General features: G+C 32.1%; 4 protein-coding genes across 5 annotated transcripts in view; all 4 read left to right on the forward strand.

The window, feature by feature from the left end:
• The window catches only part of LOC104758220 (RING-H2 finger protein ATL78), a 1,590-nt gene extending 747 nt beyond the window's left edge, over positions 1–843 (forward strand). The window contains exon 2 of one of the 2 annotated variants that reach the window (XM_019239772.1): positions 507–843. In XM_019239772.1, coding sequence (XP_019095317.1) covers positions 507–684 — 178 coding nt within the window. In that variant the 3' untranslated portion in view covers positions 685–843. Of the gene's footprint in view, positions 1–6 lie in introns of those variants that run through there. The other variant, XM_010481055.1, reaches the window with a different exon arrangement.
• LOC104758225 (actin-8) lies at positions 6,147–8,608 on the forward strand. The gene is made up of 5 exons (XM_010481059.2): positions 6,147–6,372; positions 6,855–6,924; positions 7,017–7,410; positions 7,500–8,113; positions 8,220–8,608. The coding sequence occupies exons 2-5, from the start codon at positions 6,865–6,867 to the stop codon at positions 8,283–8,285; spliced, it is 1,134 nt and encodes a 377-aa protein (XP_010479361.1). The 5' UTR covers positions 6,147–6,372; positions 6,855–6,864; the 3' UTR covers positions 8,286–8,608.
• On the forward strand, positions 8,727–12,581 carry LOC109129954. Its single transcript, XM_019239009.1, has 2 exons — positions 8,727–8,810; positions 12,436–12,581. The coding sequence occupies exons 1-2, from the start codon at positions 8,727–8,729 to the stop codon at positions 12,541–12,543; spliced, it is 192 nt and encodes a 63-aa protein (XP_019094554.1). The 3' UTR covers positions 12,544–12,581.
• On the forward strand, positions 12,742–13,278 carry LOC109130038. The gene has a single exon (XM_019239228.1). It carries the CDS (start codon positions 12,822–12,824, stop codon positions 13,050–13,052), a length of 231 nt encoding a protein of 76 aa, XP_019094773.1. The 5' UTR covers positions 12,742–12,821; the 3' UTR covers positions 13,053–13,278.

Raw genomic sequence — 14,963 nt, forward strand, 5'->3', positions numbered from 1 at the left:
GCCACCCATCATCTATCTTAAAACTAAGTTACCATGTCAACTACCATTTCCATTCCCACCATGAAACCAACTGAGATCTTTCAAGAAATTCTTGGAAGTTCTTATTCAAGAAAACTACTATCTCATTCCCGTGATCAGTCACCAACTCCGGCACCATCCCCATATGTAGGTGATAACAACTTTGATGCAAATGTTGTTATGGTCCTATCAGTCCTCTTATGTGCACTCGTTTGCTCACTTGGACTCAATTCTATAATAAGATGTGCCTTGAGGTGCTCCAATTTAGTACCATCCGAAGCTGGTGACAACCAATCTGTTCGCTTGACAAACACAGGAGTCAAACGAAAAGCCTTGAAGAGTTTCCAGACAGTAAGTTACTCTACTGAACTGAATCTGCCTGGTCTAGATACCGAGTGTGCCATATGTCTCTCAGAGTTTGTTTCCGAAGAGCGTGTGAAGCTGCTGCCAACATGCCACCATGGATTCCACGTCCGGTGTATAGACAAGTGGCTTAGTTCACACTCGTCCTGTCCCACCTGCAGGCACTGCCTCATCCAAACATGCGAGAAGATCGCCGATTGCAGCCAAACAAGCTCGTTAAACTCCACTCAACCACCACAAGACAGCATCATTGTGCAAATAGCACCACTACAACCGGAAAGATGGCTACGCTGTTTTAGGTGAACTAGTCACCTAGATATTGTAGCAATTATGTTTCAAACCGAATTAAAGCACTATGTAAGTAGAACTAGTTGAGATCACAAGCGGTCTACACTTAAAAAACAAGTTTAGCATTTCCAATGTAAAGTTGTAAATATTACGAAAATTGTTACTTTCTTCATATCTTGAACTCCTAAATGTTTATATTTCAAAGTTACAAGCCAATGAAAAAGTGTTAGATAACGGCAAATTTTTCTTAGATCTGCAAAAACTCACATTGGAAAACGGAAAACATAAACAATTCAAAACTCCAATGTACAGGATGATGAGAAGGAAAATCACTTAAAACGCCTTAAAGCAATAGTCTAGTGGAGGTGGGCAATACACTTAGTCAACTAATAGAAATGTCTTAATCTTTACCATTAAGAAGTTTCAAGGTTTATAAAAGTTATATGCTCTGCCACTAGCTTATTTTTACTGATTATCAAAAGGATTACTGCCCTTTTATATAAAGCTTATAATATTATCATGTACCCTTCCAGAAGTAGAAGAGTCTTCACATATAAGTTGTAGTATATGATGATAATCAGGCCATATAGAACTGTGACAACGCGAAGCCCCAGAGAAAAAAAATGTCAAGGCCCACAAATGAGAGAAACATGCACTAATCCAATCCACCGAAAGGAAAAACAAGTGGTAGATTTAAGAAAAAAGAGAGGTCACAAGTACTATAACAAACGGCATAAAGCGAATGGGAGGGGTCTGAGCACAAATCCACCATATGGTCAAATCAAATAATACTAAAAGGGGTGGTTCGATGTTATACTGATCACATGATGAAAATGATAAAAGAAACTCAAGTGGCCAATATAAATCAACAACCAGCATATGTGCTTTGTCAAGTACCAAGATCAGTTTCACTAAACCAAATTCATGAAAAATGGATTATAAAGAGCTGAAGACATGTAACATTACTTCAGAACTTTACTGATAACTAAAAAAAACTCACTAAACAACACAGAGGAAGAACTAAAACGCTGCACAAACCTGAAAGGTCCACTAAAATAGACCAGTTTACACACAACACAAGACAGATATTTTGGAACCTGACATGTAGAGTTTCCCATACAAACAATAGTTCGACGACCTCTTCCACTCGCTATATTGTAACAAACGGTATAAAGCGAATGTAAGGAGGGTCCGAGCACGAATCCACCATAATATGGTCAAATCAAATTAATACTAAAAAGGGGTGGTTTGATGTTATACTGATTCACATGAAGAGAATGATAAAAGGGAACTGAGAGTGACCACAATAATTTAACAACCAGTATTGTCACATGCCAAGATCAGTAAATAGATTTGGAATCTGGAGTTGAAATGATTTAGCAAAACTAAGACAAAACAAGGAGTATAGTGGTACGGACTAAATTGAAAACCCTAGATAGTGATACCAACAAATCGGGAATCGTTTCACTTCAACCAAATTAAATTAATCTTCTCGGATTAGACAATGAACATGAAGCGAACAGTAGCAAATAAAATTGAAAAAAAAAAAAATATATATATATATATATATATAAAGTTTCGCTTCATTCAGAACAGTGTGGGAGTGAATCTCAATTTAAGAGATAAAATTTTCGAGAACAATGTCATACGAAATTCAAGCGAAGCTGTGAACAAATTACCCAGAGTACTAAAGTATGTGTAAAAGGGGAAAGTTCTTACCGCACTCATTGACGAAGACGAAGACCTCAGATTCTTCTGAAGACGACGAAGTTGCAATGTTCACTTTGTTGGCGCCAATGATTTCAGTATTGAGTTATCGGATCATCCATAGTTTCTAATCCGGGTCAGGTTTGTTTGGGCTTATTTATATATATATATATATATAGCCTAGTCTGTAGCCCACCAAAGCCCAGAATTTTCAACTTTTCGTTTTTAATTGAAAAAATCTGATTAATATTTCGGCTCATGTTGGTTAATGTGGCCATGTGGGTGGGGTTATTCAACCTAATATAATTGACTATATTTGAATGAACTCAATTTTTCATATAAAATTTTGTGTTATTCCAATTTTTTCGTATACGCAATATCACATAGGTAAATCACTAAAAAAATTAAATGAACTCGACTCTTCCATATTCACCATGTTAACCATGTAAGAACATAATGACTGATTTCAGAATTCATTAGGACAAGAATGATTTTGATGGTAATGTGACTTATCATGACCTATATTCGGGCATAATGAATGTGGTGAGCCACAACCAGAAAATATTTACAACCAAATAAGGAAAAATAAACTTATTAAACCAATTTATGAATTTAAGAAGAAAAGTATCATAACGTGGCCTGTCATACAACATATATCTATTATTGTATCAAATATCAATTAGAGTCGCAATTTAATGACATGAGCAATGTGAATTAGAAGTAGGTTCATGATCATGGGGCACAACGTTCTTACTCCTTTAAGGTACAAATACAACACAACTTTCCTCTCGGCATGTGCGGTTCAGGTGGATCATAAAGTTGACTTTAGAGTTTTCTATCCTGTTGACAGCTCCTTTTTCCGGTTTTTAATCGGTTTGTTCCGGTTAGTGGACCAACATACTAGATTTTGAAACCAAAAACAAAAAAAAAAAAAACTTGGGGTTTTAGTTAAGGATTTGTTATGAAAATTTCGTGTGATAACACAATATGGTATATGATTTTATACATAACTTAACCAAACAAAAAATGTGTGCTTTAATTAAATATTTTAAAATTAAAATAAGAACACATTTATTTGTTCATATATTCAATTATCCCAAATTTTATAATATCATAGTGGGTATTTTACCCAACAAACTTTTTTCTTTTTTCTTTTGTGTGTAATGTCTTAAAACTGAAAAGCCAAGACAAAATACGCCACATAGGTTAGCCAGTATTGCCTCGTCTATCTGACGTGTACCGCTTTGTCTTGTTTTAGGCTAATCAACTTTATATATTCGAGTATATGCAATGCATGCCTAACTTTTAAAGAATATGACGATTAATAATGTTGTAGCTGTTGGCAAAATAAATTATGTTATCAAATAATTTAATAATCTGTGTTTGTAATTAAAATAAATAACATATGATGATACTATATAGATATATAAATCTGTTTTGTTATAATTTATAAGTATTGTTTATAATTTAAAATTTCTTTTATATATACTTTTATCTAACACATGTTTAAGTTTGATTAGCAGAAGACTAATCTTGAATAATAGATGTGCAGCTAAAGTTTTGTAAATACAAAACTATACTTTTTGTGAAACATAAATACATACAAAAACATTGTGATAAAAGTCACAAACCTGTATAAAGTGATGTATTTTTGCCAATATATATAAGAATGTGATATCATTTTGGGAATATGCATTAGATAGCACAAAAACACAACATAATAAAATACCACAATTGTACAGTGTTTGTCAGAGTGTATTCTCTCTTTTCATGTACAATTACTTTTATACCCATTATATATTACATGTTATTTGTTTAAAATACCACAATTACTTATTTTCTTAACAAAAACAAAAAAAAACATGTCATTTTTTTAGAACGAAATTATATGTCGGTTTGGGTTCACAAATGAAATGGTTAAGGTTTAGATTTTACAATTAAAACAAAATTATATGTCGGTTTGGGTTCACAATTAGATGGTTAAAGTTTAGATTTTACAATTAGAATGAAATTATATGTCGGTTTGGGTTCACAATTAGATGGTTAAAGTTTAGATTTTACAATTAGAATGAAATTATATGTCAGTTTGGATTCACAAATGAGATGGTTAGAGTTTAGATTTTACAATTAAAACGAGATTATATTTCGGTTTGGATTTACAATTAAACGCTATTTAGTTCACTATAACATGGAAAATATAAATATTACATGCTATTTTAAAAAATTTCACCAAATCTTTCACTCTTTCTATCTAACACTAAAACAAAAAATGGTGATTATGTCTTTTTACTCCAAGAAAAACGTGGGCCCTATGATATTTTTCTATGAAAAAATGTTGTTGTAGTATTTTGTTTATTTTACTCCATATTTGTGCTATCTACTAATATTACCCTATCATTTTAAATGGTGCGTTTAATCTTTTATGAAAACATATATTATCTCTAATCCATGTGGCATGTAGGCTAGATTCTACAATACATAATGGTACAAGACTTCTCAGGACTTCAAGAAAGCTATCAGAGTCTTTCACCTCTATATCTCGAACTTCATAGTTTGATATATGGCTTTGTGGTGTCTAAAAGACATCAGACATCACCATTCTTTCAACCATGCATTTTATTACTATTGATTAACAACTCACAAGATTTAATAAAAATGATTTCAAGAATGGATGATTCATGATTGGCCTTTTCCTTTCTATAGAGCATAGGTAACTTGGAGAGGTAGGCATTTTATTTATTCCGGGACGTCAGCGTAGTTTTTGAAACGAACAAAGCATACATCCTTGCAAGAAACGCTCGCATCAGAAGAATTCGTTTTTTTTTCTTTCTTATGTTGACATGTTGATGTGTTGCTGGTTAGAAATCATTAGAGATAAACCATTTGTGAATTCTTACTATTGTATTATATTTCTTGTGACAAAAAGATGAAATCACATATATATATATATATATAACAATATGTGATCAGGCCAGCTGATGGCATGGGACGCGATGTTTTGCTATCAAATTCAAACTTCTTATATCAGTATTGTTTTTAATCAGTTTTCTAATTTTATTTTATTTTCTTGGTCAAAATTTCGTATCATTTCGTATTTATCAAAATTAGTCTATTCAATTTACTAATAAGCAAGTTGTGGTGGATTAGTAGCACCCACATATACTGCCTTCATATGCGTATAACGTTATGGATCAATTCATTTTTTTTTTCAGGTGTCTTACATTTTATAACTTGACCATGTGCAAAAAAAAAAAAAAATTATTTATTTAAAACTACGTTTACAAATTACAACAAAACTATATATATATATATATATATATATAAAGTATGAATTATGTTTTAGAGGATGTGAGTCTTGGACACAAAATATAACATGGCAGTGGCACAATTCTTTTATTTGTTTGTCTTTAAAAAAAAAAAAATCAAAAAAGTTGTTTAATTCTTTCAGAGAAAAAATAAAGAAAAAGAAACAATTCTCTTTTTTCAATATAGTAATCATATTTGTTGAAATCAAGAATTATTCTATTACCAAAACATGACCATCGTCGTTGTCTCCTCGACTCGCCGACTTGAGAATTGGAATATGCATTAATGAAGCTGTCACATAAGCCCTATCATCACAGTCAATCTGATAAATCCAACGGTTCATAATATTTCTCAAACACTTTCCAAAAATTCTTAATTAAAAGGCTGTCTAACAGCCAGGTCATGTTATCTTTTTTTTTTATTATTATTTTTTTTTTCTTTATGGTCGAAATGATTTGTTTTTTTTTTCTCCAAAAATAAAATTGTTTTTTTTTTCCAGATAAAGCCCGACTATATAAATAGTTGAAATAACACATTATACTTCTCCCCTCTTTGAATTGTTTCGTCGTCTTCAGCTCTTCATCGGCCGTTGTACTTTCCGGTGATTAGAGACAGAGAGAGTGAGCCAGATCCTCATCGTATTGGTTCTTGTTTCTTCCTCGATCTCTCGATCTTCTCCTCCGATTTAAGGTAAATGAATCCTCCGATCTACTACTTGCTCCTTGTTGTGTTGGATCTCGATTACGATTCGAAGTTACTTCGGATTTGATTTTTGGTTGGAGTTTAGATCGGTCAAACTATTGGAAAATGTTTTGATCTTGGCTCCGATTAGCTCAACGATTGGTGTTTGACTTCATCTTAGTTGATTTACTTGTTGTATTTTGCTTCGGATCCGGATTCTTTTGACTTCCTTTTGTCTATAGAAATCTGAAATTTGAAATGTTTGTTGAAGTTTGACTTCGGAATCTGTTGATTTTACTTTGACGATGAAGAAACCTATTGATCATCTGATACCTGAATCCTTGCAATTTTATCATCCGATGAGTATGGATTCTTCAAATCTGCTTTTATGATGATGTTAATGATGAAAGATAGTTACACTGAACTGAATCTTACACAGATTGTGAATCCTGTCTTTGATTAATCAAGCTTTTGCCTCTTTTTTATTGCAGTTCATAAACCATGGCCGATGCTGATGATATTCAACCCATTGTCTGCGACAATGGTACTGGAATGGTCAAGGTTAGTTGATTCCGTTCCTTTACTTTTCAGGTTTTGTGGATTCTCTCACTTTTTGTTAAGTTTTGTGGATTATACAATACTCTTTGGTACAGGCTGGTTTTGCTGGAGATGATGCTCCCAGGGCGGTTTTCCCCAGTGTTGTTGGTCGACCTAGACATCACGGTGTCATGGTTGGGATGAATCAGAAAGATGCATATGTTGGTGATGAAGCACAATCCAAAAGAGGTATCCTCACATTGAAATACCCGATTGAGCATGGTGTTGTTAGCAACTGGGATGATATGGAAAAGATTTGGCATCACACTTTCTACAATGAGCTCCGTATTGCTCCTGAAGAGCACCCGGTTCTGCTTACCGAGGCTCCTCTTAACCCAAAAGCCAACAGAGAGAAGATGACTCAGATCATGTTCGAGACCTTCAATTCTCCAGCTATGTATGTTGCCATTCAAGCTGTTCTATCCCTTTACGCCAGTGGTCGTACAACCGGTTAGTACATTATTGATTTAGTTTTTGTTGTCTGTTTTTTTTTTAATCATTTTGTTATATTGATCACAGTGAAATATGATTTTCTTTAGGTATTGTGTTGGACTCTGGTGATGGTGTGTCTCACACTGTGCCAATCTACGAGGGTTTCTCTCTTCCACATGCTATCCTTCGTCTTGACCTTGCTGGTCGTGACCTCACTGATTACCTTATGAAGATCCTTACCGAGAGAGGTTACATGTTCACCACAACAGCAGAACGGGAAATCGTGAGAGACATCAAAGAGAAGCTTTCCTTTGTTGCTGTGGACTATGAGCAAGAGATGGAGACCTCAAAAACCAGCTCCTCCATCGAGCAGAACTATGAATTACCCGATGGACAAGTGATCACGATCGGTGCTGAGAGATTCAGGTGCCCAGAAGTCCTTTTCCAGCCATCATTTGTGGGAATGGAAGCTGCAGGGATCCACGAGACAACTTACAACTCGATCATGAAGTGTGATGTGGATATCAGGAAGGACCTTTACGGTAACATTGTGCTCAGTGGTGGTACAACTATGTTCTCAGGTATTGCAGACCGTATGAGCAAAGAGATCACAGCTCTTGCCCCAAGCAGCATGAAGATTAAGGTCGTGGCACCACCCGAGAGGAAGTACAGTGTCTGGATCGGTGGATCCATCCTTGCTTCTCTCAGCACTTTCCAGCAGGTAAAATTTGGGGACTGCCATTTCTCATTTTTAGCTTCCTCCCGCACTCGGTTGATTTAAATGTAGAAAAGTCCTCTTATTGGTTGTTTTTTTTGTGTTTAATCAGATGTGGATTTCTAAGGCTGAGTATGATGAGGCTGGTCCAGGCATTGTCCACAGAAAATGCTTCTAAGCCAAGAAAAAAAAAAACAAAGCGTTTCCAAGACGGGATCACCGTTCTTTCTACATCTCCGATTTGTTTGTTTCATTTTTTCTCCTTTGTCATTCTTGCACCATGTGAGAAACTTTCTGGTTAAAGCGTTTGCGGAGGTGTCAAGGGAGGTGAAACCCGCGTTTGCTCTTACCTGAGGCACTAATCCCACGTTTCAAACCCAGCTCTATTCCTTATTCTTGTCCATTTGTTTGTTTGTAGCCTCTTGAAACTCGGATAAGAAACAACACCTCTTTGGATTGTTTATATATGTACTCTATGCTGAATGAATTTTTTTTGTGTCAGTATCAAAAAATGTTGGGAAAACTCTATAGCACCGTTTCATGCGTTAGACCCCTTCATTACACGTAGGAGTACCAATCAATTGCTTAGACGTACGATTTTTGGAACAAATTTGTAATAATGGTGTTCCTGGAACTGAACCTCTACTTCAGTTTGCTTAGATGGCGTACAGTGGTGCAGTGGATTCCTGAAAACACCAGTCCTGTACAGTGAGTCTAGAAGACTTTGGCTCGTTGGTCAGTATTTAGAATTAATAATTAAATGCATTATTTTCTTAATTATGATATTATATAAATTACTTGTCTAATTTCTTTATTTAACCATTTTTAAGCAAAAAGGTAATTTAATCATTTTTCTTGTAATAAATAAATATATATATATATATATATATATATATATATATCTCTTCACAACAAAAAATACAATTTATACTATATCTCATACCTATTTAATTTATATTATTGTCATCTAATAAAAGATTTAGTACATATTTTATCCAATGTAGAATGCATGTTGAAATTCAAATTAATAATATAAGCTATTTAACATTAATTTTATTATATAAAATTGTAGTTATCTTTCAATGTAATGTCTTTTATATATAGATTAAAACATAAGAAACAAAAATTGGAAAGTTAAGTATTTTGTTAAAGTTAATTAGTTTTTATTTGTATTTTTGGTCAAAGGTTAGTGATATTAGATCTAATTATAATTATATTTGAAATTTTTATTGAAGATTCTGTAATTTATTTTTTAAGTGTTGGATATTAATATATTATATTTGAATATACAATAAAATTGTTGCCTAGTTTAAAATTTCATATCAATTTCTTACAAGATATATATAATTAGTTAAAAATAATAACTAAATTCTTTTGCTAAACTCATTTATCTTAATCTTTTATAAATACTAGGTATTAAAGTATGGCAGGTTATTTCAAAATATTGTAATGAAAATTTTGTGTGACAAAATAATATTATTTGGAAGTTTAGAAATATAATATTGATTGATAATAGTTCAAATCCTTGATTTTGACAACTACCATGGCAAATAGTTCAATTTAAGTGCACAATTAAAAAAATCCTAGTACACCCCTTTCATATAAAACAAAATCCGACTACCTATAAAAGACAAAAAAATTTTAAAAAAATTTACCATTGTAAGGGGAAATACTCACAGATGGACCAGGACTACTGTCCATAGATGTAGAATCAATAGAAGAAGAAGAACAATCAGAGGTTGAATATAAAAGAAGATTAAAGATCAAAGAATCACAAGCCGGAGAAAAAGAGATTGAAGATCGGATATATAAACAATTTTTTTTTTTTTTTAGTTTTTTTCTTTTTTCTCCTTTTTTATTATCTTAAAAAAATATTAGACAGTTATTTGCTTTATTTGTTTAGATATAGAGATGAGTATTTAGAATTAATAATTAAATGCATTATTTTCTTAATTATGATATTATATAAATTACTTGTCTAATTTCTTTATTTAACCATTTTTAAGCAAAAAGGTAATTTAATCATTTTTCTTGTAATAAATAAATATATATATATATATATATATATATATATATATCTCTTCACAACAAAAAATACAATTTATACTATATCTCATACCTATTTAATTTATATTATTGTCATCTAATAAAAGATTTAGTACATATTTTATCCAATGTAGAATGCATGTTGAAATTCAAATTAATAATATAAGCTATTTAACATTAATTTTATTATATAAAATTGTAGTTATCTTTCAATGTAATGTCTTTTATATATAGATTAAAACATAAGAAACAAAAATTGGAAAGTTAAGTATTTTGTTAAAGTTAATTAGTTTTTATTTGTATTTTTGGTCAAAGGTTAGTGATATTAGATCTAATTATAATTATATTTGAAATTTTTATTGAAGATTCTGTAATTTATTTTTTAAGTGTTGGATATTAATATATTATATTTGAATATACAATAAAATTGTTGCCTAGTTTAAAATTTCATATCAATTTCTTACAAGATATATATAATTAGTTAAAAATAATAACTAAATTCTTTTGCTAAACTCATTTATCTTAATCTTTTATAAATACTAGGTATTAAAGTATGGCAGGTTATTTCAAAATATTGTAATGAAAATTTTGTGTGACAAAATAATATTATTTGGAAGTTTAGAAATATAATATTGATTGATAATAGTTCAAATCCTTGATTTTGACAACTACCATGGCAAATAGTTCAATTTAAGTGCACAATTAAAAAAATCCTAGTACACCCCTTTCATATAAAACAAAATCCGACTACCTATAAAAGACAAAAAAATTTTAAAAAAATTTACCATTGTAAGGGGAAATACTCACAGATGGACCAGGACTACTGTCCATAGATGTAGAATCAATAGAAGAAGAAGAACAATCAGAGGTTGAATATAAAAGAAGATTAAAGATCAAAGAATCACAAGCCGGAGAAAAAGAGATTGAAGATCGGATATATAAACAATTTTTTTTTTTTTTTAGTTTTTTTCTTTTTTCTCCTTTTTTATTATCTTAAAAAAATATTAGACAGTTATTTGCTTTATTTGTTTAGATATAGAGATGAGTATTTAGAATTAATAATTAAATGCATTATTTTCTTAATTGTAATATTATATAAATTACTTGTCTAATTTCCTTAACCCTTTTCTATTTTTAAGCAAAAAGGTAATTTAATCATTTTTCTTGTAATATATATATATATATATATATATATATATATATATATATATCTTACACAACAAATATACATTTTATACTAAATCTCATACCTATTTAATTTATATTATTTTAATTTAATAAAAAATTTAGTACATATTTTATCCGATATATAATGCATGTTGAAGTTCAAATTAATAATATAAGCTTCTTCGCCTGCAAGGAGCGAGAAAACAAAGTGGAGCAGCCAGCTTGAGTTAATAATATACTAAACAAAATATACTCTGTTTGTAATAGTTATAGTGATTTTTTCTTTTCTTTTTTTTGTTTACCATTGATGTTATGCGAGTCTTGGTGTGGGAAAAATTAGATTTGCTTCATGTTATTCTGATATATAAATAGTATAATTAAGGTGCTTTTGTGTTTTTTTTCTTATGTTTTGTTGACTGTAACTAAAATAAATAAATTTTGTTCTACAAACAACAATTAGAGGAAGAATCAGAACACTAGCTAGTGTGATCTTGATCTAATAATAAGTGAATCTCAGTGGATTTGAAGAAAATAAACACTATAGTAGCCAGATCTGAGATCTTGATCTAACTACTAATTACAGCCCAGTACCAATGATAAAATCATAAGACAATCGGTACTGGACTATACTTAGTAGTTAGATCAAGATCTCAGATCTGGCTACTATAGTGTTTATCTTCTTCAAATCCACTGAGATTCACTTATTGTTAGATCAAAGATCACACACTAGCTAATGTTCTGATTCTTCCTCTAATTGTTATTTATCGTCTTCTCATATATCATGTGTTTTGAGTCAAACGTGTAATCGTGATTAGTTGGTTTAATCGGGTTTAGTGATCGTTATTTTCTATCTCAATTAGAGGGGTACTGTTTTAGATGTTTTTAAAAGTACATGTTGTTTTATGTAGAGTGGATTAAGTTTGGGATGTATTCTAAAGAGATGAAAGGTATGGGTTAGAAAATATAGCGGCAACCCTATAATTAACTAAATAAATACCAGTATAATTAACCTCAACGACACCGATCTAAGAAACCCACAATACCAGAGGGTAAGAAACATAAATAGGCTAACTTCAGAACAAAAACATTAATAGAACAAAAAGATTTTAAACTAGAGTATTGTAGGTCTTTACCCCGAAGGGAGCCCTTCCAGAAATTCTCGAAGGCCCAAGACAAGCTTAGGCCCAGGAGGGGGTTTGGAAATAGTTTTCAACCAGCAATAGACGCGCCTCGGTTAGAACCTCATAAGCTGCGTCATTGCCCCAAGCGCAAAGATGAGTTTTAAACATCTCAAACCCTCTTTATTTATACCCGAACAAAACCTCTCCTCTCATACGTTTCTTCCGATGTGGGATGTTGTGAATATCATCATCAATAATTCAATATAATAAAAACATTGTCCGACGTGGCATTTATAATCTTACGATTTATTATTCTAGAAACCTAAAAGAACAAAATTAGTCTCGCAGTCCCCTCGCAGCCGCACCCGGAAGAAAAAACAATGGCGACTAGTTCATCGTCCTCTTCTGGTCGCGAATTCGAACTAGAGAAGGAGATAAAGAGACAAGAGGTTTCGTTGGATGAATTGAGCAGTCTCTCTTCTTCTCGACGCGTCTACCAGAAGAATTGCAACCTCTTCTTCCTCACTACATCTGAGAAAGCGAAAACCTCTGCGCAGAAACAGCTTGACTCCGCGAAATCTCAAATCGACAAGATTCGTTCCCGGACATAAAAACAATTGGAGAGCTTTGTAGTTGCTGAAAAGATACAAGAAAAGTTCTCGATTTAGAGAAGCTTACCTGTCTCTTTTTCTTTGATGTATGGCTTCAACTTGTTATGTTTTGTTGTTATATGAAAGATTCAGATATATAAGAGTTGTGGTATGATCTTGAATAACCCTGGAATTGCTTGTAAATTTCTTCATTTTTTATATGAAACTTAGCTATTCTGATAGTAAATTGGGAATTGCTTGTAAAGGCTCGCTTGGTTGCTAATACTTTGAGAGATTGGGCTTATCTGAATAAGCTGATCCTTGTATCGAGACTACTGGTTCCTTGGTGTAAAGATCATTCATCCTTCCTTCGGCTCTTCACCAATGATATATATCATGACAGTTAGTGCATAGATTCTCTTAAGATAGATTTGTGAACTCTTTTGTCTTGCGTTAAGATTCAATATCAGAATCAGAAGAAAGATAATCATCTTCCTCAAGACTTGGAACTGACTCATCACATCAGACTGTCTGCTGCTTCTCGAGTCCTACTCACTACTTTCTTGGTAAACCCCCTTAACAATGGGTTAACACTGGCAATGAAACAGAAGTTTTGTCCGGAACCTCCTATTAACTAACTTAATCTAGAAACAGTTTTACAAGACACGCAAATGTGAATCATTAGCTATCCAGGAACAATGCAGAACATCCGAGGAAATATGCTCTGACAACGAATCACAGTTGGTTCAACCGTCTTCACCTTTGCCTTGGTTGCTTGGTTGATTGTGTGCTCTGGTGCTTGATACATTTCAGCAATCTGAAACATGCAGCGGGAACTTATAAAAATAAAAAAATAACAATAAGAAACCAGCCTAGCTTGTCATGTCCATGGCTGTGGTTAGGGTGTGACGAGCTGTCACCTTGGTCAGACGATGTACAGGGCTAACTGTCAAGTCAGATGCTCTCACTTCTCAAACATTGAAGCAAGCATATATTATTTAGCTTTGCACCAATACACTTGGACCCATAAGAGTATAACGTTGAAGCTGTTACCTATAGATTATTACTAAAAGGTAAACATAGTTAGTACTACCTTAATTTCTTCCATCTGCATCTCCTCCATCATTTAAAAAAAAAAAACATTGAGAAACGCAAAAACATGGATGAATTTGAGTGTTTTTTCTTTATACTACAATCGTTAAATTCCTAAGGAATTGACATCCTACAAAATTAAAACAAACAAAAATAAACAAACTGATGATGAATATTGAATAATATCAAGTATCAACTATAAAAAAATAGCATGACTTTTTACCTGAAACATTTTCTTTAATGGGAGAGAGCCTCACAAATTACATATCCATAAGAAGTGAAAATACAAGAATGGTGAAGTCGACAATACATGTTAGAAGTAAGAATGTGCAGCATTTTCTCAGTTTGGAATTAAATTAATAGAAAACCGATCGACTTCTAGTCTTCTAGAGAGATCGTGAAAGTAGTGATGAGAAATTTTAGGTATTTCTATCAAAAGTTAAGATTTTCCTTTTCATATAAACAAGAAGTCGTACGTGTTCTCTGAAACTGAAAAGGAATTAGGTAAAAATCTTTTTGTTATTATTACTTTTTGAATAAAATGTTAAGATGATTGGTCCTGTGACATTGTGACTTGTGCTATAGTATAAAGGATAATCCAATCAAATTCAAATATATAATACACATCAGCTTATGTTAACACAGATATTGACATCGACAAATTCATTAGAAGGATTTTATAAAATAATTTAATTGGACGAAAATATCATATTTCTAATTGTAAGAGTTGTTAAATCACTCCAGAGGACATATATTGAATAAAATTGTGTATAGAATTCTTTCTTTGATTTGGTTCAGTACCATTTTTAGATATATCAGTTTCATAAATTATAGTCTTGT

Source organism: Camelina sativa, chromosome 17 (assembly GCF_000633955.1).
Source record: "Camelina sativa cultivar DH55 chromosome 17, Cs, whole genome shotgun sequence".
Lineage (NCBI taxonomy): Eukaryota > Viridiplantae > Streptophyta > Magnoliopsida > Brassicales > Brassicaceae > Camelina > Camelina sativa.

Excerpts from the sequence above, each read along its gene's own strand:
- LOC104758225 (XM_010481059.2), top strand. The coding sequence starts at position 6,865 with ATGGCCGATGCTGATGATATTCAACCCATTGTCTGCGACAATGGTACT. Across the intron at positions 7,411-7,499 it reads CGCCAGTGGTCGTACAACCG|GTATTGTGTTGGACTCTGGT; the intron begins GTTAGTACATTA and ends GATTTTCTTTAG. Across the intron at positions 8,114-8,219 it reads CTCTCAGCACTTTCCAGCAG|ATGTGGATTTCTAAGGCTGA; the intron begins GTAAAATTTGGG and ends GTGTTTAATCAG.
- LOC109129954 (XM_019239009.1), top strand. The coding sequence starts at position 8,727 with ATGGTGTTCCTGGAACTGAACCTCTACTTCAGTTTGCTTAGATGGCGT. Across the intron at positions 8,811-12,435 it reads TTCCTGAAAACACCAGTCCT|AGTATTGTAGGTCTTTACCC; the intron begins GTACAGTGAGTC and ends ATTTTAAACTAG.
- LOC109130038 (XM_019239228.1), top strand. The coding sequence starts at position 12,822 with ATGGCGACTAGTTCATCGTCCTCTTCTGGTCGCGAATTCGAACTAGAG.